The sequence below is a fragment of the Coregonus clupeaformis genome, chromosome 30, assembly GCF_020615455.1.
Source record: "Coregonus clupeaformis isolate EN_2021a chromosome 30, ASM2061545v1, whole genome shotgun sequence".
In the NCBI taxonomy this organism is placed as follows: Eukaryota; Metazoa; Chordata; class Actinopteri; order Salmoniformes; family Salmonidae; genus Coregonus; species Coregonus clupeaformis.
This window is the reverse complement of record NC_059221.1, coordinates 16,487,989-16,512,722: the sequence shown is the minus strand read 5'-3', so window position 1 is coordinate 16,512,722 and position 24,734 is coordinate 16,487,989. Positions and strand designations below refer to the sequence as shown.

The window sequence follows — 24,734 nt, the reverse complement described above, 5'->3', positions numbered from 1 at the left end:
TGAAAATGATTGAATATGCAAGTGGCAAGATGTCATCTGGCCATTTTACACTAGCCTACACTTTCTTTCTGTATGCAAATTTCAAAAAATTTATATGCACAAATATGCAAGCATAAAAGGGCTAATACAGCATACATGGGGTAATAAAAAAATTCAGACCACAATTATTGTGTGAATAATAATCACAAAGTTCATTCTTGAGGTTAAGTTTGCAAAGAATGGCCCTGCCTGCATGCTTCGTCTACAGTAGCAGGAATGATTTGGCATGTCTCCATGGAATTCAATGAGGGACAGTCTGTGTATTGTTCATGCCACTCACTCACAGCTGAAAGAAAGTTGCTCACAGGCTATTATTCCCTCAAAATTGTACCATCAGCTTCTGAGGAGAATATTCATAATTTTTAGTTTGGTTTGGGATCCTTCTCCTGCTTAATTCACACTCCCGGACAGACAGAACATGATTAGTTAGTCGTTAGTCAGTCATTTTGAACTATAGCCTACAGCTGTATCTGGTCAGCTTGGCATTGATAATGAGTATCACTGATAATTTGTATTTTTGCCATTTTAATAGGCCACTAAAACAAAAAACTAAACTGATGCTGATATTGGTTTTGTCTTAAATGTTTTGATTTCACTCCTCAGTCTGGATCAATTGCTATTTCCTGGAGCAGCACCTCTGTTTTGATTACCTGTTATCAACTTCCAATTGATCTATGAAAGCCAAACAATTTCTTTATGGTGGCAGGTCCATGGACGATGATCCACATTGATTAGATTGTACAGCCCTTTGTCTCTCTTGATTAACAGTGCTCCCGTTAGGATCATTATGTACACTATATATACAAAGGTATGTGGACACCCCTTCAAATTACTGGATTTGGCTATTTCAGCCACACCCGTTGCTGACAGGTGTATAAATTCGAGCACACAGCCATGCAATCTCCATAGACAAACATTGGCAGTAGAATGGCCTTACTGAAGAGCTCAGTGACTTTCAACGTGGTTCCGTCATAGGATGCCACCTTTCCAACAAGTCAGTTCGTAAAATGTCTGCCCTGCTAGAGCTGCTCCGGTCAACAGTAAGTGCTATTATTGTGAAGTGGAAACGTCTAGGAGCAACAATGGTGACACAGAACGGGACCGCCGAGTGCAACACTCACTACCGAGTTCCAAACTGCTTCTGGAAGCAACATCAGCACAAGAACTGTTCGTCGGGAGCTCCATGAAATGGGTTTCCATGGCCGAGCAGCTGCACACAAGCCTAAGATTACCATGCACAATGCCAAGCGTCGGCTAGAGTAGTGTCAAGCTCGCCACCATTGGACTCTGGAGCAGTGGAAACGCATTCTTTGGAGTGATGAATCACGCTTCACCATGTGGCATTTCAACGGATTAATCTGTGTTTGGCGGATGCCAGGAGAACGCTACCTGCCCAAATGCATAGTGCCAACTGTAAAGTTTGGTGGAGGAGAAATAATGGTCTGGGGCTGTTTTTCATGGTTTGGGCTAGACCCCTTAGTTCCAGTCAAGGGAAATCTTAACGCTACAGCATTCAATGACATTCTAGACGATTCTGTGCTTCCAACTTTGTGGCAACATTTTAGGGAAGGCCCTTTCCTGTTTCAGCATGACAATGCCCCCGTGCACAAAGCGAGATCCATCCAGAAATGACTTGTCGAGATCAGTGTGGAAGAACTTGACTGGCCTGCACAGAGCCCTGACCTCAACCCCATCGAACACCTTTGCCTAATTGCCCAACATCAGTGCTCGACCTCACTAATGCTCTTGTGGCTGAATGGTAGCAAGTCCCCGCAGCAATGATCCAACATCTAGTGGAAAGCCTTCCCAGAAGAGTGGAGGCTATTATAGCAGCAAAGGGGGGACCAACACCATATTAATGCCCATGATTTCAGAATGAGATGTTCGATGAGCAGGTGTCCACATACTTTTGGTCATGTAGTGTATAATATTATGTTATGTCAATGATCTAAAATGAATCCAGCTTTCAGGCCAAATAAGAAAACAACTCTACATTATCATAGACTTCTTTGGTGGTATGCTGTCATTTAATTTTTTGTTTATTTTAAACTTGTTTTGTTCATGATCATATTGGTCATGAAGTATTCTTTCTGTCATATGAAGTAATTGAATCCAGTAACCTAAATAAAACACTGTAAAATAAAGCTGTATTTAAGCTGTATAACAGCTTAATATGAAAATAAGTAGTTATCATGTGTCAGGTATTTGGACTAATGCCCCACTAAGAAAATAAGCAATGCTTCCAATGGTTCCACATATCCTACATTGACATCCTGTTTCTATCCCAACCTATTAGTCATGAGTTTACCGCACTCTGCAGTTTCTCATGGGCTCTTTGAGGTATACAGCAATGTCATCAAAATCTGCCTGATAAAGCAAAGCTTATCATCATGTTCTCATTTGAACATTTCCAGAGAGAATTCAAGAGATTAGCATGAGTACATCAGAGATGCACTGACAGTTGACAGAGTGTTATTGCTGTAGATGTGTGTTTGGCATTCATATAGATCCCTTTTTTTTATTAGTAAGAGATAGCCCCACCCCTTTAAGAACAGGGCTAAACTCTTATGTATATATACTTAGTTTAGCAGTTTGCAAAGCAGTAAGTCAATCTCAAATCTGCTACCAGTAGCTGGAATACTACAGACATTCTGTAGTAAACACACTAGTTTTACAACAGGAGTGTGTGCTATTGCTGCTTTTACTCGCCAAAGGAGTTGGCATAAGGTAAGACATAGCCTCAAATACTTGTAGCTTTGCTTCGAATGTCATTGGTTTATTTATTGTCCATCGCTTCTCCATAGCAATGAAATGTGAACATACAGTATGCTATTCTTCTTATGTTGTATCTATTAGCGTTGCTTCAAATGTTATTCATTTATTCAAGATGAGGAGCATATTTTATTGGTATACATCATAACATTTGAATTCATCTCACGCTGTTGTTGGAAGCTATTTGGAAGCTACTGCATACTATTTTGATGCAAGAATGGAGTATATCTTTAAAGCATTAACCTTAGGAATAAATGCACAAACACTGACAAACAGTTTCTTCTGCAGGTTTCAACTGTGATCAAGATGGGCAATGAGCATTCCAAAAACAAAGGACATACCAACGATAAGGTATTGGTGATAAAAGCCAAACTTTACAGCATGCTTGTCTTTCTTTGAATGTTGGAATACAGGGGTAAGAAGGCTAGTTGTAGCATTTTACACCCAATAGAAGTGTTCAAGGGCGGAATAGGCATCTGGCATTTCGGGCACATGCCAGATGGCCTGGTCAATGTTTTGCCTAGTGGGCCTGTCTAACTTTTTTAAAAATTGCCCAAAATTATGATGATCTGGGTAATAATGGGCCGGTGTGGGGGTTTGGAGGAAAAAGTGGGCTGGTGTGGGGACCTTAAGGAAAAAAAATGGGACAGTGTGTTAGAAATGCCGGGGCCGATTTCTGGTCCCAGTCCACCCCTGGAAGTGTTTACTGTCTAATAATAGCAGTTTCAAGATACAGACAGTAATATATTAGGGATATTACAAGTGCACATACACTACTGTTCAAAAGTTTGGGGTCACTTAGAAATGTCCTTGTTTTCGAAAGAAAATCAATTTTTTTGTCCATTAAAATAACATCAAAATTGATCAGAAATACAGTGTAGACATTGTTAATGTTGTAAATGGCTATTGTTGCTGGAAACGGCTGATTTTTAATGGAATATCTACATAGGCGTACAGAGGCCCATTATCAGCAACCATCAGTCCTGTGTTCCAATGGCACATTTTGTTTGCTAATCCAAGTTTACCATTTTAAAAGGCTAATTGATCATTAGAAAACCCTTTTGCAATTATGTTAGCACAGCTGAAAACTGTTGTGCTGATTAAAGAAGCAATAAAACTGGCCTTCTTGAGACTAGTTGAGTATCTGGAGCATCAGCAATTGTGGGTTTGATTACAGGCAGAAAATGGCCAGAAACAAATAACTTTCTTCTTAAACTCGTCAGTCTATTCTTGTTCTGAGAAATGAAGGCTATTCCATGCGAGAAATTGCCAAGAAACTGAAGATCTCGTACAACGCTGTGTACTACTCCCTTCACAGAGCAGCCGTGTAGCTCAGTTGGTAGAGCATGGCGCTTGCAATGCTAGGGTTGTGGGTTCGATTCCCACAGGGGGCCAGTATGAAAAGAAAAATATGTATGCACTAACTGTAAGTCGCTCTGGATAAGAGCGTCTGCTAAATGACTAAAATGTAAACAGCGCAAACTGGCTCTAACCAGAATAGAAAGAGGTGTGCGAGGCCCTGGTGCACAACTGAGCAAGAGGACAAATACATTAGAGTGTCTAGTTTGAGAAACAGGCGCCTCACAGGTCCTCAACTGGCAGCTTCATTAAATAGTACCAGCAAAACACCAGTCTCAACAGTGAAGAGGCGACTCCGGGATGCTGACCTTCTATGCAAAGAAAAAGCCATATCTCAGACTGCCCATCTTAATCTTTTATTTTTATTGGCCAGTCTGAGATATGGCTTTTTCTTTGCAACTCTGCCTAGCAACCCACAAATGCTGATGCTCCAGATACTCAACTAGGCTCAAGAAGGCCAGTTTTATTGCTTCTTTAATCAGCACAACAGTTTTCAGCTGTGCTAACATAATTGCAAAAGGGTTTTCTAATGATCAATTAGCCTTTTAAAATGATAAACTTGGATTAGCAAACACAATGTGCCATTGGAACACAGGACTGATGGTTGCTGATAATGGGCCTCTGTACGCCTATGTAGATATTCCATTAAAAATCAGCCGTTTCCAGCTACAATAGCCATTTACAACATTAACAATGTCTACACTGTATTTCTGATCAATTTTGATGTTATTTTAATGGACAAAAAAATTGCTTTTCTTTCGAAAACAAGGACATTTCTAAGTGACCCCAAACTTTTGAACGGTAGTGTACATCTAATACTATATAATTGTAATGGTCTGTACAAAATTGAGTAATGATGAAAGTGATGCGATGAAGGTAATGAAAGCAATGATGGCAAGAGAAACTGATGTCAACTATCTTTCTTCTTATAGACCGAGCAGACTCTAGAGAAGCACCAGAAAGGAGGTTTGAATAGCCATGCTGTAAGCATCTCATCCGATTGCCTGGAGAATAATGGTAAGTATCCAGTACACAACGCCATTATCACATCCACTAATATGTGGCTTTGAGTGGTTTGGTAGCCATTTACATATGGGTGGTCCTCTGTAGCTCAATTGGTAGAGCATGGTGCTTGTAATGCCAGGGTAGTGGGTTGATCCCCGGGACCACCCATACATAAAAATGTATGCACACATGACTGTAAGTCGCTTTAGATAAAAGCGTCTGCTAAATGGCATATTATATTATTATATATCCTCACTATGCACTCACTAACTGTAAGTCGCTCTGGATAAGAGCGTCTGCTAAATGACTAAAATGTAAATGTAAAATCCTGTTGTCACCTGATTGTTACCCCATGATCAATACCCTAAACTTTGGGTCCAACTTGTTGCAACACCTCTGTCTATAATGATAACGTAGTTATTGATTTACAGCTCCAATGGGATGATATGACAGTGACAGCATGCCTTGTAATCAATCTTGAATTGTTGGATTAGTCTGGATCAATTTACAAGTCTCTCAGAATTCTCTGTAAACACAGCAGTCTGTCAGTGCTACTGGGTGGTGTTCAATGTTAACTATAGGCGTATCCTTCAACATAGAGGATGAACAGATGTTTGATCTGTCTATGTGTATATTGTCTCACTAGATCAACAGTCAGGTACAAGGATTTTCAGGCCAAGTCCATATGTATTTTCTCCAAGGGCGATATTATTGATATTGGTCGTCAAGGGGCGGCAGCTAACCTCGAGGTTAGAGTGTTGGGCCAGTAACCGAAAGGTGCTGGTTCGAATATCGGAGCTGACATTGTGAAAAATCTGTCGTTGTGCCCTTGAGCAAGGCACTTAAACCTAATTGTTCCACGGGCGCTGTACGATGGTGACCCTGGCCGTGACCCCACTCCCTGCGGGTGTTTTAGGTGGAGTTGGGATATGCAAGCAACACATTTCCATTAAATTAAATTATTTAGCAGACGCTCTTATCCAGAGCGACTTACATGAGCAATTAGGGTTAAGTGCCTTGCTTAAGGGCACATCGACAGATTTTTCACCTAGTCGGCTCAGGGATTAGAACCAGCGACCTTTCGGTTACTGGCACAACGCTCTTACCCACTAAGCTACCTGCTACCTGCTTGACACTTGTGTGTAACAGGACAAATATAAGAACCCCCCAAATTATTATTTGATATCAGCAAGTGAGACACTAAAGCCACTGTTTCTAGAACAGGTTGTGTTTGTTTCACACGACTAGCCTATATGTCTCTAGTAGCATATTAGTTTTACATACAGTGCAAGGGAAGGTTTTGCTTGCATTGAACTTAAGGTAATGACCTTAGCACTGTGTTGATTAGTCATAAGGGTAGTATCAATAGAAAACACATTTGGTAAAGTTGCACACTATTTACCACACACACTTCCATTTTCTTCAAAATTCTATATTGCCAGACATCAGATAGATCATAGCCAGGTATTACCAACCTGATGCTTGTGTATAAATGATGAATCATAGCAAATAACTTTCTATTTCCTGTCACACCAAGTAACCTATCTCTTGCAGTTACCAGTGAAGCAGCTGTGGAGCAGAACAGTAAGCCTCCCTCACTGCCTCCCTCTGAAGAGACAGGTATAGTGGAGGCAAACGGCAGTGGTCGTGCGCCTGTGGTGGTGGAACAGGAACCTGTCATCAAGAAAGTTCTAGAAGCGGAACCAGAGACTGCTAAGACTGAAACCACACCGGCACCAAACCCCCAAAAGAAGGAGCCCAAGGAGAGTTCTAAAGAAAAATTCAAGAAGAAAGCTAAGCCTCAACCCATCCCCAACCCTGATCCAGCCCTTGAAAATGAGGAGCCCATAAAGGAGAAAGCTGTGGAGGAGAGTAAGAGTTCCCCAGAAGTCCCTGTAACGGTGACCGATGGGATCCACGCTGTAAGTCTCTAATCAGTAATCCCTTCAAATTGGCTTGGCATAAGTTCCATTTCAACTTTACTCAGTGTAGTGATCATTGATTAATGATCATCAACTCCTAACTTGAGATGTTCACATATCTACGTCTAAATTATTTTGGTTATTCCAATGTAGTTAACTAAGGATATTGGCACTGTGATGTGAGTTGTACTTTGAATTGGTAACATTAATTTACAGTAATATTGCATCTGTTGTGAGAACATCAACCAGTCATTCTTCACTTTCCTGTGTTTAACAAAACACATTACAAATCTAACAAAAATTCTTGTTGATTCAAAGGAGACAAGCGAAGTCTTGATGGCTGCACATTTGTTTCCAATGCAACTGGCAGTCAGATTCTCATTTCCGGAGGCAGAGCCTGAACTTTCATCACTGCCGGATTTTCTTACGGCAGACGGCATTCAAATCACTACTGAAAGCTCTGAAGAGCAGCCAGTAACCTCTGAAGAGCAGCCAGTAACCTCTGAAGAGCAGCCTACAGACGATAGTGTCAGCCCACCTGAAGAGGAGACAACAGAACCGGTCTTTGGTGAAGAAGTCACAGAGGATAGAACTCTGGAGAAGAGCCCTGTACCCAAAGAAGAGCTGGAAGAAATTGCAGATGTTCTTGAAAATGAAGCTGCTATAGACTCAGCAATCGCTGCAGAACTAGAAGAGCTTAAAAAAATGGCTGCTATTCTTGAAGATGTAGCTGATATAGAATCAGAAGAACTTGAATCTAGCCCCAGTGCTAAAGGGACAACTGAGAAAAACAAGAAGAACGATGAAGGGAAAGAAACAAGCCACTCATCATCGAGGTTGCTTGGTCAGCTGCAATCGGCATGTATGAAAATCATTAAAGAATCAGTATATAGCCCTATCAGTGTCAGTGCTGAGGTGTCTACAGAGGGCTGCGGCACTATTAACATTACACTTAAGGTCAGTCTGAGGCAGAGAGGAGATTTGAAATGCGAGGATGAGACTGCCACTGAAACAGCATTGGATTTGGAGTAATTCACAGCTGAGGAGCAGGATCCTCCTCAAACTTCAAAGAATCTAGATTCTGTGAATAAATTATTTGACACTGTGAATACCTACGAAAGGAAACCAATTGCAGTACTAGTATTATAATTTTTTGGCTAATCTGACATGCTTATATGATTGTATGGTTTATTATACTGAACAAAAATATAAACGCAACATGTAAAGTATTGGTCCCATGTTTCATAAGCTGAAATAAAAGATCCCAGAAATGTTCCATACGCACAAAAATCGTATTTCTCTCAAAAGTTGTGCACAAATTTGTTTACATCCCTGTTAGTGAGTATTTCTCATTTGCCAAGATAATCCATCCACCAGACAGGTGTGGCATATCAAGAAGCTGATTAAACAGCATGATCATTACACAGGTTCACCTTGTGCTGGGGACAATAAAAGGCCACTCTAAAATGTGCAGATTTGTCACACAACACAATGCCACAGATGTCTCAAGTTTTGAGGGAGCGTGCAATTGGCATTCTGACTGCAGGAATGTCCACCAGAGCTGTTGCCAGAGAACTGAATGTTAATTTCTCTACTATAAGCCGCCTCCAACAATGTTTTTGAGAATTTGGCAGTACATCCAACCGGCCTCTCAACCGCAGACCACGTGTAACCACGCCAGCCCAGGATCTCCACATCTGGCTTCTTCACCTGCGGGATCGTCTGAGATCAGCCACAGCTAATGAAACTGTGGGTTTGCACAACCGAAGTATTTCTGCACAAACTGTCAGAAACCGTCTCAGGGAAGCTCATCTGCATGCTCGTCGTCCTCCCCAGCATTTCGTCGGCCTCCCCAGGGTCTTGACCTGACTGCAGTTCGGCGTTGTATCCTACTTCAGTGGGAAAATGCTCACCTTCGATGGCCACTGGCACGCTGGAGAAGTGTGCTCTTCACTGATTAATCCTGGTTTCAACTATTCCGGGCAGATGGCAGACAGCGTGCCATTCATCTGCCACCATCACCTCATGTTTCAGCATGATAATGCATGGCCCCATGTCACAAGGAGCTGAACACAATTCCTGAAAGCTGCAAATGTCCCAGTTCTTCCATGGCCTGCATACTCACCAGACATGTAACCCATTGAGCATGTTTGGGATGCTCTGGAACAACAACATTCCACAGACCACAATCAATAGCCTGATCAACTCTATGCGAAGGAGATGTGTGAGGCAAATGATGCCCACACCAGATACTGACTGGTTTCCAATCCATACACATACCTTTTTTTAAAGGTATCTGTGACCAACAGATGCATATCTATTTTCCCAGTCAGAGGGCCTAATTTATTTATTTCAATTGACTGATTTCCTTATATGTAACTCAGTAAAATCTTTGAAGTTGTTGCATGTTGCGTTTATAGTTTTGTTGTGGTCAGTGTATTTTATCTTAGCTGTGATCTTTGCAATTAAAATGTAAAAAAGTGTGGTTCAAAGTCTGGTTTATTTTTTAAATTGTGTTAGTATTTTACTTGTACACAGCACATTGTTCATGTTACCTAGTGTTGATATTTCAGTGTAACATTTCTAGTGTTGATTCAGGTGTTATTAAATTAACTCTGTAAGTGTTAAATTAACACTAATTGGTGTAAAATAACCCCCGTGTTGGTGTTAATAACCAGTTTTAAGCAATAAACTATGCCCATCATTATCATATTTCCCAGCATTTTCTATTGCAGGTTGATTTGTTAAATTGTTTGTTTCAATATCTATGTTTTTGCATGTACATTGATTGATTAATTAATTTTATGCTACTCAAATATAAATAACATACATTTTTCCCTGTACATGAATCCCATACATGAATCCCGAGCCGACAAGGTGAAAAATCTGTTGATGTGCCCTTGAGCAAGGCACTTAATCCTAATTGCACCTGTAAATCGCTCTGGATAAGAACGTCTGCTAAATGACTAAAATATAAATGTTAAATAAAAATAGTACATTCTGGATATTCCCACTCTTGCTGGATTCCAATAGGAATTACATACAATGTGACTTACTGCCCTGAAAACCTTGAGTTTAAGGTCACTGTATTAGGGTCAAACTAGGCCCTCAAAATAAGGCCTTATTAAATACTTGTTGTATTGTGTTAAAGTATTACATTTTAATGGTAAAATATTACATTAGGATCTCACTTGGTGAAGGCCACAGGACTGAAAATTGATTAATGCAACAACCATGCCTGTCACTAAAAAATACAGTCATGGGTGGTAGCTCTACAATTCACTTGAAAGGCAATGCACTTTGGGAAATATGCATATAAGGCTTTACACTAAGCAGTGTGTTAATTTAATACTGACAAGTGTGGACCCGTATATACACTGGACCAGTGTTAAATGTAATCCTGCCAGTGTTGATTTAACACTGGAAATTTTGCTGTGTATCTGCCCCTATGTACATAAACATTCTCTCTGCTTCCACACGGCAAGCGGTACTGGAGCATCAAGTCCGACACCAACAGTCTCCTGAACAGCTTTTATCCCAAAGCCATAAGACTGCTAAATAGCTAACAAAATGGCTTCATGGACTATCTGTATTGACCCTTCTATTTTAGTGAATTTTTTGCACTGTCTCTATGCAAACTCTACACACACTCACACTGACACACACACACACACACACACACACACACACACACACACACACACACACACACACACACACACACACACACACACACACACTGACTACACACTCACATGCAATCATCATATATGCTGCTGCTACTCTGTTTATCATAAATCCTGATGCGTAGTCACCTTACCCCTGTACATATCTAACCCTACCACTCCAGTATCCCTGCACATTGTAAATATGGTATTGGCACTGACCCTGGAACTGACTCTGTATATAGCTTACTTACTTTCTTGTGTTCTTATTTCTATTTCTCGTATGTTTTTGTTCTACTTGACTTTTTTATTTTATTTTTTATAGTACTACCGCATTGTTGGGAAAGAGCAAGTAAGGCATTTCACTGTACTAGTGCACGTGACAATAAAAAACTTGAAACTTGAATTCAAATTCAATTATTTTCATTGAATATTTTACTAATGTATAGATCAGTCTGGGGAGTTTATGTAAAGAGGGTGGGATGTGTTGACATATTAGATAGTCAACTCATGTTCCGGTTGAACAGATATTCTTGTTCAATGACTGGAGCGAAGCCCAGATGATGAAGGAGCATTGTTTCATTTAAACTAAGTCATATTACTGTAAGGAATATTATTTTTTATTTTTTATTTTTTATTAAATTAAATTAAAATTTTCAATTAAATGTATATATTGTTGGATAATAATGGAGGATTTTCTTAGAATATCATACCACAAAGCAAGATATTTGAGTTTGCTGACATTTCTCAGAGCAAAGAGAGAGACTGAAGTCTCCAACATTGCTGAATATCAATGAGTGTGTGTGTGGGGTGGGGGGACAGGCTATAATAAAGGGTGATTGTTGATGGTGCACCAAGTAGGCAGAGGCATGGTTGGAATTGTGATCCCATCTCAATGCTGATCTAACAAACTCATTGCTTGCATATCAGCTCCAGTGCTCCAACACATTCACATTTCTGAGGGATAATTCTCTGTGGTTGTCTATAGGAGCCACTTGCTGAGGTAAAGGAGGATACAGGATACAGAGAAGTGAAGCCTCCCAACCCTAGTCCAGAGGCAGAGGAGGTCAAAGGCCCCGGAATTGGCGAGGAAAGCATTCACCTTGAGGAAAACCAAGAGGGTGAGAGTCAAACAGAAGAGAATCCAGTTATGAACTTCTTTAAAAAACTAGTAAGTCGATTTTTTTTATCGAATTTGATTTGTGTTGTTTACAGAATTGAAGAGTTGTTTTAATAGTAAGGCCATAAGTGAATAGATATGCACAAAATATTTGATTGCCTAATGGTTGTTTTATAATACATTTAAAAGGAGTTGCCAAAATATTTCAAGCCTTTGTAAAAATCTATTGTGAAACCACTACAAATACTATTGAATAACCAAAAAAAAAAAGGAAGATTTGTATAATACTGTCAAAATTCCAAATATGCTTCTGAATAGCAAAACATTTGGAATAATGCTTGATTATGGTACAATAATACTAATCTTCTGTTGTGAAGTAGGGACCAAAGAAACTACATTTACATTTACAAACTAAATGATAAAACAGTGCATGCTCCATCAGTGATGACATTGTATTTTATACTGTAAAGTGCTGTCAGTGATCTCGCTCATTGTGTGTGAAAAATATGTGTAGAGTCAGCCTAAGGGCAATGAGGGCGTCTCTAAGAAAGAGAGATCACGTCTTGAAGGAATGATTACACAGGCAGCTATTGTCTTTTCTCTTCATCATGCCTTCTTTTGGAATCATGCCTCCATAAAGAGTTAACATAGCCCCAGCGCCATGCTAATCAAATCCTTTGAACATGCGGGAATGTGGTGGTCTTTTGTTCAGCCTATAGTGTGAGCTCACAAGGGAGGCCTGTGCCATTGGAAGTTGAGATGCGTGAAGATAGAGCGAGGGAAGGCCTACGCCATCTCCAGAGCACAATGGCTGTCACAATGAAAGAGCATGTACTGTATGTGCTTTGCCAGTGACCTCTTTGTGTGCCATCAGTTAGACAACCATAGACGTCAATGGCTATATGACTAACTTAAAGACATCTGTCTTATGAAAACAGTAATTTCACTGTTCCCTGTGACAGTAACTCTCTTATCAAAATAAACATGGTGATATTGCTGTTATCTACTGTCTGCATTGCATTTCATTTGAAAAAAGAAATTAAACATCAACATACACTTAAATGCTAGATATTTTCATAGGAAACAAAGGGTAGTTCACAATTTTGACTGACATCTAAGATTGTACACAGACACTCGTGACTCAATATATAGTATGTCTGTGTTTTACCAAGGTGACTCCTACCAAAAAGACCAAGCAAGAAACAGCCACCCCTGACGTTACAAAAGACCAAGTAAGCATGTATTTTTATTTGAAACATAATACATTATGCAAAAGCACTGAATCCCATTTAATACAGATACAATTATGCACAGATATCCTATAGTATAGTATTCTGTATTCTATGCTGAACAAAAACAAAAAAATGCAACAATTGAGTTACAGTTCACATGAGGAAATCAGTCAATTGAAATAAATAAATTAGGCCCTAATCTATGGATTTTACATTACTGGGAATATAGATATGCATCTGTTGGTCTCAGGGCTCCCGAGTGGCCCAGCGGTCTAAGGCACTGCATCTCAGTGCTAGAGGTGTCACAAAGACCCTGGTTTGATTCCAGGCTGTATCACAACCCGGCCATGACTGGGAGTCCCATAGGGCCGCACAATTGGCTCAGCGTCGTCCGGGTTTGGCCGGGGTAGGCCGTCATTGTAAATAAGAATTTGTTCTGACTTGCCTAGTTAAATAAAGGCAAAAAAATAAAAACGTTTAAAAAATGGGCCTCACAATGTTTTTTTGGGGTTGTGTGACAATTTTTTGATTGGCCTTTTATTGTCCCCAGCACAAGATGCACCTGTGTAATGATCATGCTGTTTAATCAGCTTCTTGATATGCCACACCTGTCAGGTGGATGGATTATCTTGGCAAAGGAGAAATGTTCACTAACAGGGATGTAAACAAATTTGTGCACAGAATTTGAGAAAAATAAGCTTTTTGTGCGTATGGAACATTTCTGGGATCTTTTATTTCAACTCGTGAAACATGGGACCAACACTTTACATGTTACGTTTATAAAATAAAATAATAATGACAGCTTTTCTTGCCGAAGCCTTACTTTACCTTCAGTAGAAAGAAAACATGTTTCTCACTGCTTACACCAACAAAGGTGAAAAAGTAACAAGTGAAACATATCTCACTCTTACCACTTATCATCTTCATCCCTTTGGTAACATGGGGCCTCATTCAACATTGCCGTCGTTAACATCTACACTTGAATCATGTTTTGTTTCAGTTGCAACATATTAACCTACAGTGAGAGGTTTTTGGATGACTTTGATTGCAACTTTTATTGAATGCAGAACCCCCCCCATAAATTAATCATATTGAATCCCAATTATGTCAAATACAGGCTGAGTTAAACAGGCCAATGATTCTTGAGCCTTTTTAAACGAGTATTTAGTAGTGTCAGCAGTCTGCCATAACTGGCATCCATCTTCTGCTGAAGGCCATAGCTGAGAAGACATGTGCAGGCCAAGGGGCGTCTTGCTCAGCTGTGGAGCCTGTTGCAAATAATCCTGGTTAAACCAGAACTAAAATCTTGCATAATTTGTTCAGATGTTCGATTGTTTACGTAGTCTGTCCATGAGAGATTAGTTGCAAAAGATGCCTCTTCAGGTCCTCTAATCTGTCACGATTCAGACAGACGACCAGAGGACCACAATTGCGTCACACCAGAAAGTTTATTAAACTTAAGGAAAAAGGGAAGTAGGGAGTGAATGAAGGCTCCAGGGGTAACAGGGATCCCGTCCAATGCGCTGGGTCTGTGCCCCCCCCAGTGGCAGCGATGCGTCCTATGAAGCCGGTGGTGGGTGGTCCAGAAGTCCTGGGGGGAGACACAGACACAACAGGGCGGAATGAAACCAGGCAGCAGTACAGTTCAAGGGAAATCCAAAATACGTAGTAGCAAGGCAGAAGGCTGGTCAGAGTTACCGGGATTGAAGAGTAGTCAGGAGTCGTAATGGCAGAAGCAGGTCTGGATCTCCTGAGGCAGAAGAGTATCCAAAAAACAGGCAGGTCCGGGGTCACAAAACCAGGGTGAGCCAGAAGCGCGAGCAAACAGGTTCCGGGTGTGAGCATTGCAGACGATCTGACACCGGAGAGCTGAAAGACAGGGCCTTAAATACTGGGAGAGGTTAGTGGGTAATGCAGCGCAGCTGGCAGAGTAATTAGAGCCGAGCAGAGCAGGGACAGGTGGAGCTAGTTAGGCTGAGTAGAGAGAGGGAGGTGAGCAGAGTGGAAGATAGTGGAAACAAATTAAGGTGGTAACCCGGTGGAGTGAGAGGGCTCATGACATAATCAAGCTGTTTAGACAGAAGGTTCATGATCTCTTAGCAGAACCAGAATGGTGATTATTCTCCTTTTTACCAGCACTAACTATTGTTTGTTATTGTCACCAAACAGTCACAAAAAGAGGCCCAACCAACAGCAACAACTACGGTGAGTACTAAATAAATACATAAATCATGTTTTGTGAGTTATTAACTAGGTGTCAGTGATCAACTATTCCTATTTTGCTTCCTTTTCAATTGTACCTCTCCCTCGAATAGGCTGCACAAGTAGCGGATGCTCCAGCAGCAGCCAAAGGAGGAATGTCAATCCCACCACCCCCACCTCCAGCCCCGGCACCACCTAAGATGGAGGTCAAAGCAGAACTAGCTGCCCAACCTGTGGCAAACACACCAAAAGAAGAACCAAAGGATGCTGCCAAAGAACCAGAGGCAGCCAAGCCAAAATCTGACAGCCCGTTTAGCAAACTTTTCAGCAAAAAGGTAAGCCAATACCTGCACTATAAGGCACAAATGTATAACGTTCTGTAAAAGAGAATAATATAATGTATAAATGTCTGTGTCAGATTGTAACAGTTTGATGTGAATTTGAGGCATTGCCAGGCCTCAAGTCTAAAATCAAGGTTAATTCAACAAGTGGAGCCAGTGCCCCTGCCAAGCCTCCTGCAGCGGTAAATGACAATACAAAATTCAGCGATTTTGAAACTAACAGAGTTAAGCTCATTGTGACATCAATCATTTCATATAACTGTATTAAAATCATTGCATCTTGTGGGTACACTATCTACTAGCTACATCATACAGACTGATGCCTTTTCTCTTGTGCAGACCATCAATACAGAGACCAAACAGAGCAGTCCCTCAGAGCATTTATGTAAATGTAGACCTATCTCCATACTTCCAGTAACATATTGTGACATTTCATGGAGTTTCATTGCTGATGTTTTTCTCAATGTGGAATCAACACACTTGAGATAGCGCCGCAATCAGTTGGACTGTGGCATGGCTTGTGGAGAATGGGCTTAGGTCTGAATCCATTCATTCATCATCTGTGAGCATTAATAGCATAATAGCGTCCCACAACATCAGAAATCCAACAAAATCTAATTCAGTCATTTGAGCCCAAAGAAACAACGTATATAACAGCAGACCAAATACTGATTTCCTTATTTCATACAGAAACTAAATTTGACTCAGTTTTCCATTCCGACTGTGTGTGTGCGAATGCTTCTTTGTGCGCGAATGCTTCTTTGTGTCTTTAATTGTGTGGTGAACTGTGCTTCTTCACACCTACCTATGCCTTGCCATGTTGCCCATACAGTAAAAAAGGCTAGATAGTTCAGATAAACATCCTTCTGCTCTCCACAGCCAGTTGCTGAAGTACAGGTAGAAGTGGAGAACTCTCTTGGCATACTCCATCCACCCTGTGCTGTCTTTTTCTCTTTCTGTCGGGTTGCATGGTCGAATTGGGTATTCACGCTATCAGTTATAATTGGTCTCATTCGTCTCATCAATAGGGTGGCCCTAAGGGGCAAAGTACATCACATCTCTTTCACAGTACCAGTTTTGTTTCCAGATTAAAGCTTTTCATCCCCCTCATGTCTTTCTTATCTGTTTGGTGGGTTCTTTTCTGGTTCTTCCAGGTGGCGGATATATATTTTTTGCCTTTATACCCACCTTAATCCTGAGAAGGGCTCATAACTACGTTTTTCTCTTCTGCTGTTTTGATAAAGAAGATAGATGCCTCAAAGACGGCTACTCTGGAGGCCTCTGCCAAACCAAAACCACCACCGGCACCTGCACCGGAAGAGGAGAAGAAACCGGCTGCAGCCAAATCCTCTTTTTCTCTTTTCAAGCCCAAGGTAAGGCAGATATTTTACTTACATCCCACTTTGGTTCTCAACGGGAACTACACATGCATGTTATTTTGGAAAGACAGGAAAATGTGCAAATGTGATAAACAATAACGGAATGGTGTGAATTTGAGGACCTCCTAAACCAAATGGCTTCAAAAGTCCAGACGGCTTCAACAAGTGGAGTCCGACTCCTCAAGAAACCTTTCAAAGGGGTAAATGACCATACCTGACAGCCAGTGTGAAATTAACAAGAGTGATCTCACTAAGTTCAGCTTATGCTGGTACTACCATATTGAAATATCCTGTGCAAATAATGTACATTATTTGGTACATCAATTGATATCTGTTGCATACACATGATCCAAAAACAGCTGGTTAGACTAGTGATGGTTTTTCCATTTATAATTTCCATAAATCATATCTTTACCAGCCAGAACAATATTCCCATTAGTCTAGTCATTATTTCATTGCATCAATTGTGCTCTTGTATTGTGCTAGTCAATGTATTAATGTGTGGGCTCAGCTTTACCTGGTGAGAGAAAGGAGGCAACGTCATAATACAGCTTTGGATCCAGACATAGCTTTACGATGAACATTTACATGATACAAATTACACTCTGAAATGTATCTTTTGATTATTTGTCGTAATTCAATCAGGTTTCTAAACCCAAAAAGGAAGCCCCAGCCCCAGCCCCAGCCCTAGCTGCAGAAGCCGCAGCTGGCCCAAGTGTAGCCAAGGAAGAACCAAAGGCCCCAGAGATCCCTGCTGTGGACAGCAAGCCAGCATCAGGACCCTCAGAGGGTGGGGAGAATTCCCCCGTCCTCCCTAAGAGGCTGGAGAAGAGGAACTCCATCCACTTGTTCTTCAAAAACCTGGTAGGCTGAATTGGCAATTCTGCTCTTAATCAAATGTGCCACCACTAGACGGCCTCAGCAACTTACTATGACTGTGAGCCATTCTTTACAATGACATGTTGTTGAGAGATATCGCTTATGGAAAAGTAATGTGTGGAAAGCAAATGTAAGTTCTCATATAAAGTTCTAACGTTACATTGATAAGTAAAAAAAAACGTTCCTTTCCTTGCAGGGGAAACGCCAGTCAGACGCAGGAGTACAAACAGAACCAGAGAAGACCAAATAAAAAGGAAACACCCCTTATTTGCCCCCCCAAAATCATTTGGAAATGAACTTTTTATTTGTTAGATACATAATGTTTGGTCATCTGATCGCACTATTGAAGGGATGGTGGTAAGAGCGAGGTTCTTTGAGGGACAAAGGCTGTAGACTGGTCTGGTCTAGTCTTTGTGGAGGATTTCAGAGAGTTGTTCTTTGTCAAGGAGGTCAAATATATGTTTTGGTTGAAAGGCTTGATAGGTAGAAAAACGTGTGGTTAGTGACTTGTACTGGGAGCAACATCCATTTTCTATAGCCTGTGCTGTTAAACTTGACCTCTTTCTTTGTAAATTATAGAGTATTTAACCTGGCTTTGACAGATTAATGTATCTAATGATCTAACGCAATATAAAACATTTTGCTTGATTTCTTTCACTTTGTGTAAAAACATAACTAGTCTGAAATAACATGTGGAGTACATACAATGGTTTCAGATAAGTTCCTAGGATGGTTTGTAGAATAGATGCATAAAGCTCAGCTTGGAATAGAGAGATAATATTGGAATATACTCAACATGTAATGGAGGAGTTGGTGACATTTTGATTATGTTTTCATTAAGGCTAAACATGTGCACTTTACAATGTCCTTTTTAACTTTGCAGGAACTGTACATGGATGCAAATATATCATTTATGATAAATATAATATATACAATATATTATATATATAATATAATATATATAATATATAAATATACAATTTATGATTATAATCATACACAGGGGGACATCACAATCGTTACGTTTGTTGGGCTGCACATATCATCTGGTAGCCTATAGAGCTAACATTGCATAGTCAGGAATCAAAGCTGATTAACATTTTCCTATGAGTTTTCCTAAGAATGGCGGTAAGTTTTCATTTGATTGCACTGTTTTACATACTGTATGTGTGCCTGTATGAACACTGTTATCATTTTTGGGATCATGTCTGTTTATTTCTGCATTTATTGATTATATATAGAATCTGCAAATAGATTATTTCCTGTGCCAACCCTTCACAAATATATGATACCATAACATTATATTTGTTTTATTAAAGCACTTTTTCTGTAACTGTTTAAAGAGAATACATGTATATAGTATTTATTTCCTTGTTTTCTATGTCTCAATTTAGGCCAAAATTGGAATCCAAATATTTAGGGTTAACTTAAATGACCCTCTAATATATTGATTTCATGTTATCATCAAACAGGATTTTCCAAGTGTTGCAATAACTGAAAAAGACATGACCCAACAAGTTTATCTTGCATGACTGAAGTAGGAAGCCAAGCTGTCTTACAGTATGTTTTAAGGCCACACCTCATTGAATACATACAACTTGAAAACACTGAACAACACCCTTGCTAATCACCCAAGCAACGGCTTTGATTGTTATGGCATTGGTCAGGTATTCTTGTTATATGAGAGCCTGAGAGAGTGTGTATGAAAAATCCTCACAGGCAAATTATATTTGCAGCTGATATTAGCAGCTGCCTGTGATAGAGAAGTGACTCCCTAATCTTTTTAAAGTGCCCCATCATGGAGTCGTCTGTCTGTGGAGAAATGTGTTTTAGATAGCTGTGTCTGAGATCATCCACCATTAAGTGATGAGTTGCCGTCCCTGAAGGCACAACTCACACTGCTCCTTTGTTATCTGAAGCAATGTTCTTGCATTGCCCCCTGTAATCGCTTCAAATTGTGCATCATTGCCATAAAGTAGAGAGAGAGAGAGATGGAGGGAGAGAGAGAGAGAGAGAGAGAGAGAGAGAGAGAGAGAGAGAGAGAGAGAGAGAGAGAGAGAGAGAGAGAGAGAGAGACGTAGGGTAGTACTACACTAGACATTTTATTTGTTCCCATTGTCTGTCCTTTTCCCTGCGGAAATATCACATTTTGCTTTGGCAGTAACCATATCATACTAATGTGTCTGAGAGAACTGAGTTAATTCGTATTATTTTCAGAAGAGATGTAGTAAATGGTAGCACATGATGGACCAGGAGAAATACAGAAACTATTTTCTAAATGTGCTTTGACTAATGACTTCAAACTACACAGTCAGCTATGAAAAGTGGGAGACTTTTTGATCATGCATAAACTGATACATCTGAACTTACTGTGACTCCACCTTTGTGGCAGTACATACTGTACACACTCTTGAATATGTATAATGTCAGATATGGAACAGTTTTGCTCACTCATACTCATTCATGAATATACTCTTAGAAAAAAGGTGCTATCTAGAACCTTAAAGGCTTATTAGGCTATCCCCATAGGAGAACCATTCGGAGAACCCTTTCTGGTTCGAGGTAGAACCCTTTTGAGTTCCATGTAAAACCCTTTCCACAGAGGCTTCTACATGGAACCCGAAAGAGTTCTACCAGGAACCAAAAATGTTTCTACCCTTTTGTCAGAGAGTGTAGTGAATCAATATTCCACTATACTGTAATGCTCTTACACTCCGTCAATGTTGAGGTGCTTCTACAGTAAGCAGGAAGGCTGATGGTGGTAAACACCTAACTATGAAATAGTGTGGAATAGGAAGATTTAACCCAAATAATTCCTGTAAATATTCCTCAGAGGAGCTGATCTATGAACATGCTGCTTCAGTTCATCACAGGACAATACGTGTGAGTGTGTGAATGAATGCAGCACACAAACCAGAGGACCCAGAGGGGGTAGGAGGGCCAAGCCAAGGGAACAGTGGGCTGCCTGGGAGGCCTATGGGAACTGGGGAGGCCTACTGTCAACACTAATGTGTGTCATGGCCGTGCAGCGCTGTACTGCTCTGCTCTGCAGCAGCATGTCTACAGGGAGGCATGGGGGATCACATTACAAGGACCAAGGAAGACTCAACTTATTCCCAGGCCTCCTAATAGCAGGTTAATGGCAATTTCCAACCACCAGACGATGTTAAACTAAGTATTAATATACTGCATTGTCAAGAGTATATATCAGCAGGCCATTGCATGATTGTATGTGCATGCATGCACGTATGACTGTAAGTCGCTTTGGATAAGTGTGCTAAATGGCATATATTATTTATTATATATTATTGAGCATAATGTGGATGTATAGTATTCAGATGTAGATACACAGAGTTGCTCTATGGAGGTGTGGCACCGGAGGGTGTGTTATTGTCACAGTCTTTTGAGTTGAGTCACTGATCTTCCTGGTTTGAGGGAACTGGGAGGACATGGCTAACCACATTGTTTAGAGTGTTGTTGACGTTATAGCTCATGATGTGTAATAACTCTCCCAATATTTAATAGTGTTAATCTATGGGATGCATTCTCTTTGACATATACCATATTACGTTTTCTTTCTGGCTTTGAAGATCTAAAGTCATCAATCCAAGGTCTGTATTCCCATGACGATAACATACATGGCATTCATAATGTGTTTGGGGTCTTTACAGCAATACAGGAAATAATAATTGTATTTCCGAACAGCCAATCCATTAATGCATTAACATTTCTGCCACAAGAGGGCAGTCAACACAATAAAACTATTCTCTATCAAGCAGATGACTAATTTAACTAATCTTGACCAGTTTAGAATATCAAACTACAACTCTCGTACCTTATGTTGTAAAAATAATTATCCTTCTGATAGCCTTACAATTTATGATGAAAACAGCTATAGAGAACTGATCATGACCATCTGGGTTAACAGAGGGATTATATACAGTATTATCAGTGTCTTTCAGATGGAGCAGCACTACAGACGTAGAATCTTAATTTGAGCCAGTTTGCTAAAGCAGGACAATAATCCTGCAACAACAAGAAATGTGAATTATTAAGTGGATTATAATTAATGGAGATTTTTGTAGGGGTTGATCTATTTTGCTAAGGGAAAATCAAGTCTGAAATTTCAAAGTGAAAATAACAAACTTCAGAAGCCTTTTTAAACCTCAATTACACTACAAGTTTTACATTTCCTGCATTGCAGTAAAGTTATCCTGCAACAGGGTGATCAAATTAAGATCCGACATCGGTATGATCATAAAGGAAGCTGATCCCTGAGTCTGGAAGGGAACAATGCAGTCAGCTGCTCCTGGCACATGCAGACAAAAACAATTCTACATGCATAGTCTGTTAGCAGGAACTCACCCATGCACCCATCCCTCCATCACATATTAGTGCTGTGAGCTGAATACAAAATCATTATTTGTTTTGCTAATATGCTAAAAGATTATATGCACACCACTCTCACCAAGTCTATAATACAATTTGTTTTGTTTTCTTCTTTTGTAAAACAGAGGCTGATATTAGCTCCAACATTGTACCAACAATAAATTGAAATTCCCTCTGGGAAAATGGAGGTTATTCTATTCTATTCTATTATATTATATTCTATTCTAAATGTCTGTAAATAAAAACAATCATGTCTATTATTTCTTTCATTTTGCCAATAGGATGTTGGCATATGCTATTTTGTGTCTTTTTGCAACTCAAGCCAGAGGCAGACAGTGTGCTCTATTGTCCCCTAAATTATTGACTAAAGAGAGCAACTTTTTATGCTTGGTATATTTTTTTTGTTAGGATCATTGGACAATACAACCTGTAAGCAACAAGTTTTGCACCAGGACCAAATGCTATTTCATGTTGAGACCGTTAAATGATTCTCAGACATAATACTGCCATTCCAGATTGCTAGCTTTTCACAAAGCCTTTGTGGCTAGGGAACAATGGAAATGAGCGGGAGGACACAGTGCGTGTCACGTGACATGTGGTGCCTTTGATTAACATTCTAGACTTATTTGTATGACAGGAACTCAGGATTAAGCAAGGATATAAAAAAGGCTAAAAAGAGCAAGCAACTCCCTAATGTTGTTTCATACAATTAAAGTAAAAAAGGTACAGTATTGCTACTTCATTCAACAATAAGCAACCTGTTGGTGAAGGATAGAATAGAATTCCCTCCTTGGCCATATGTTCAGTTCAAGACATTTGCATAGGTCAAATAGATAAAGCAATGATCACATGAAACTATGATCAAAAACTTAATTTGAATATAGAAATGAGACGTTTCAAATCTATTTGGCTGTTAACACACACTATTCATGTATCAACAGTGGCAGAAATAAATGACTGCTCTGTGAATGTTTTTTCTGAATAGTTTTTCATTCTGACATAGCTGTGTTATGTAGCCTAAATTCACGTTTCTGACACAAGCCTGGTGGACTTTTGAGACATCAAAATGTTGTCACTCAGAGTACACTTCCTAAGGACATGTTCTTAACCTGCTCTGTAGATCACAGCGGGAGTTGGACATGTCCCAATTGGCTGTGGTGGTTCTCCACACTATCACCCAACTTGTGTTCTGTGTTCTTTCTGTGTTCATTATACAGGCTGGATGGAGATCCATGGCAATGTTCCAGCCAGTTGCTGGAGATGTTTTGGCAAATGCCTGCTGACAGCGGTCGATGTGGATTTGTTCACTGTTCTTCATCACCCTCGACAGCTGGGGATGGGTTTCTCTCCCAATGATTACTGCACTGTAATGTATTCCTTAAACCATTCAGAATAGAAAAAAAGGCATTTCAAATGGTTTAGGAGGGTGTGATGAATGCTTTCTTCATTGAACATTTTTATCCCAATGTCTATTTTGTGGACAGTATCAAGCCAATGTAAAACATAGAGATCCTATAATTCATATAATTGTTCTATTCTATATAATTATTTGATGTAATATTTGTTTCTAACCAGGAATGCAAGTAAAAAGATCTAGATCTCTTTGTTCATTAATCATCAAGTCAAAGTATCTGAAACTAACAAAACTGTAACATAGAACCGTAATCACTCAAGTGTTGTTTATCTATGCTAGTAGAAGGAGGAGGGGTGGGGTGGGGTGGACTTAACATCCAACATCCAAAGACAGTGTGATTGTTATTAGTTAGCTTTCCTGACTTTCTTGAGCCCTCACAAAATCCACAAGGGCAAGTTGACCTATTCATGAGGTAAAGGAGGATTAGTACATCATTTATGTGAAAAAGCAAATTGTGAATAGATTTTTCGGAGTAGTCAATGGCATAATGATTGAGAGGAGAAATACAATGAGATCTATGCTACTGCCAGCTGTCAGAGGAGCTGGGGTGGGGGAGGGGTGAAGCCGTTGCTTTGACATGCAAGTACTCTGACGAAAAGAAGAGGAAATGTGATCAGCTGTACTAAGAAAGAATAAAGTATTGGTCTTGACTTTACACTCTCTATGAGTAAATACATTTATCCATCAACTTTGTATAGCTTGAATGGATATTCATTTCATTTTCCATTCGGTAGATCCCGTAGGTGTATTTATTTGTTGTATTGTAGGCTATGGTGTGTTATAATAATAATAATAATAATAATATAATAATATGTTATGGATTATAAACTGGTTAGTTTGGGTCCTGGAGGCTGATTGGTTGAAAGCTGTGGTATATCAGACAATATACCACGGGTGTGATGCAAAAAGACTTGTTTACTGTTATATTTATGTTGGTAACCAGTTTATAATAGCAATAACGCACCTCTGGGGTTTGTGGTAGCCAGTTTATAATAGCAATAAGGCACCTCGGGGGG

At 39.9% G+C, this 24,734-nt stretch overlaps 1 protein-coding gene across 5 annotated transcripts; it reads left to right on the top strand.

The window, feature by feature from the left end:
- Positions 1-2,486: 2,486 nt before the first annotated feature.
- LOC121545773 (pollen-specific leucine-rich repeat extensin-like protein 1) lies at positions 2,487-19,262 on the top strand. 5 transcript variants are annotated; one of them, XM_041856596.1, is made up of 13 exons: positions 2,487-2,766; positions 3,100-3,162; positions 5,103-5,187; positions 6,730-7,097; positions 11,751-11,933; positions 13,055-13,114; positions 15,284-15,319; positions 15,430-15,651; positions 15,762-15,839; positions 16,905-17,030; positions 17,156-17,236; positions 17,682-17,900; positions 18,112-19,262. In XM_041856596.1, exons 2-13 carry the CDS (start codon positions 3,118-3,120, stop codon positions 18,163-18,165), a joined length of 1,557 nt encoding a protein of 518 aa, XP_041712530.1. In that variant the 5' UTR covers positions 2,487-2,766; positions 3,100-3,117; the 3' UTR covers positions 18,166-19,262. The 5 variants fall into 5 exon arrangements, with proteins under 5 accessions (XP_041712530.1, XP_041712533.1, XP_041712531.1 ...); XM_041856595.1 differs by having other exon boundaries at positions 2,488-2,766; positions 16,902-17,030; XM_041856599.2 differs by lacking the exon at positions 15,762-15,839.
- Positions 19,263-24,734: the final 5,472 nt, after the last annotated feature.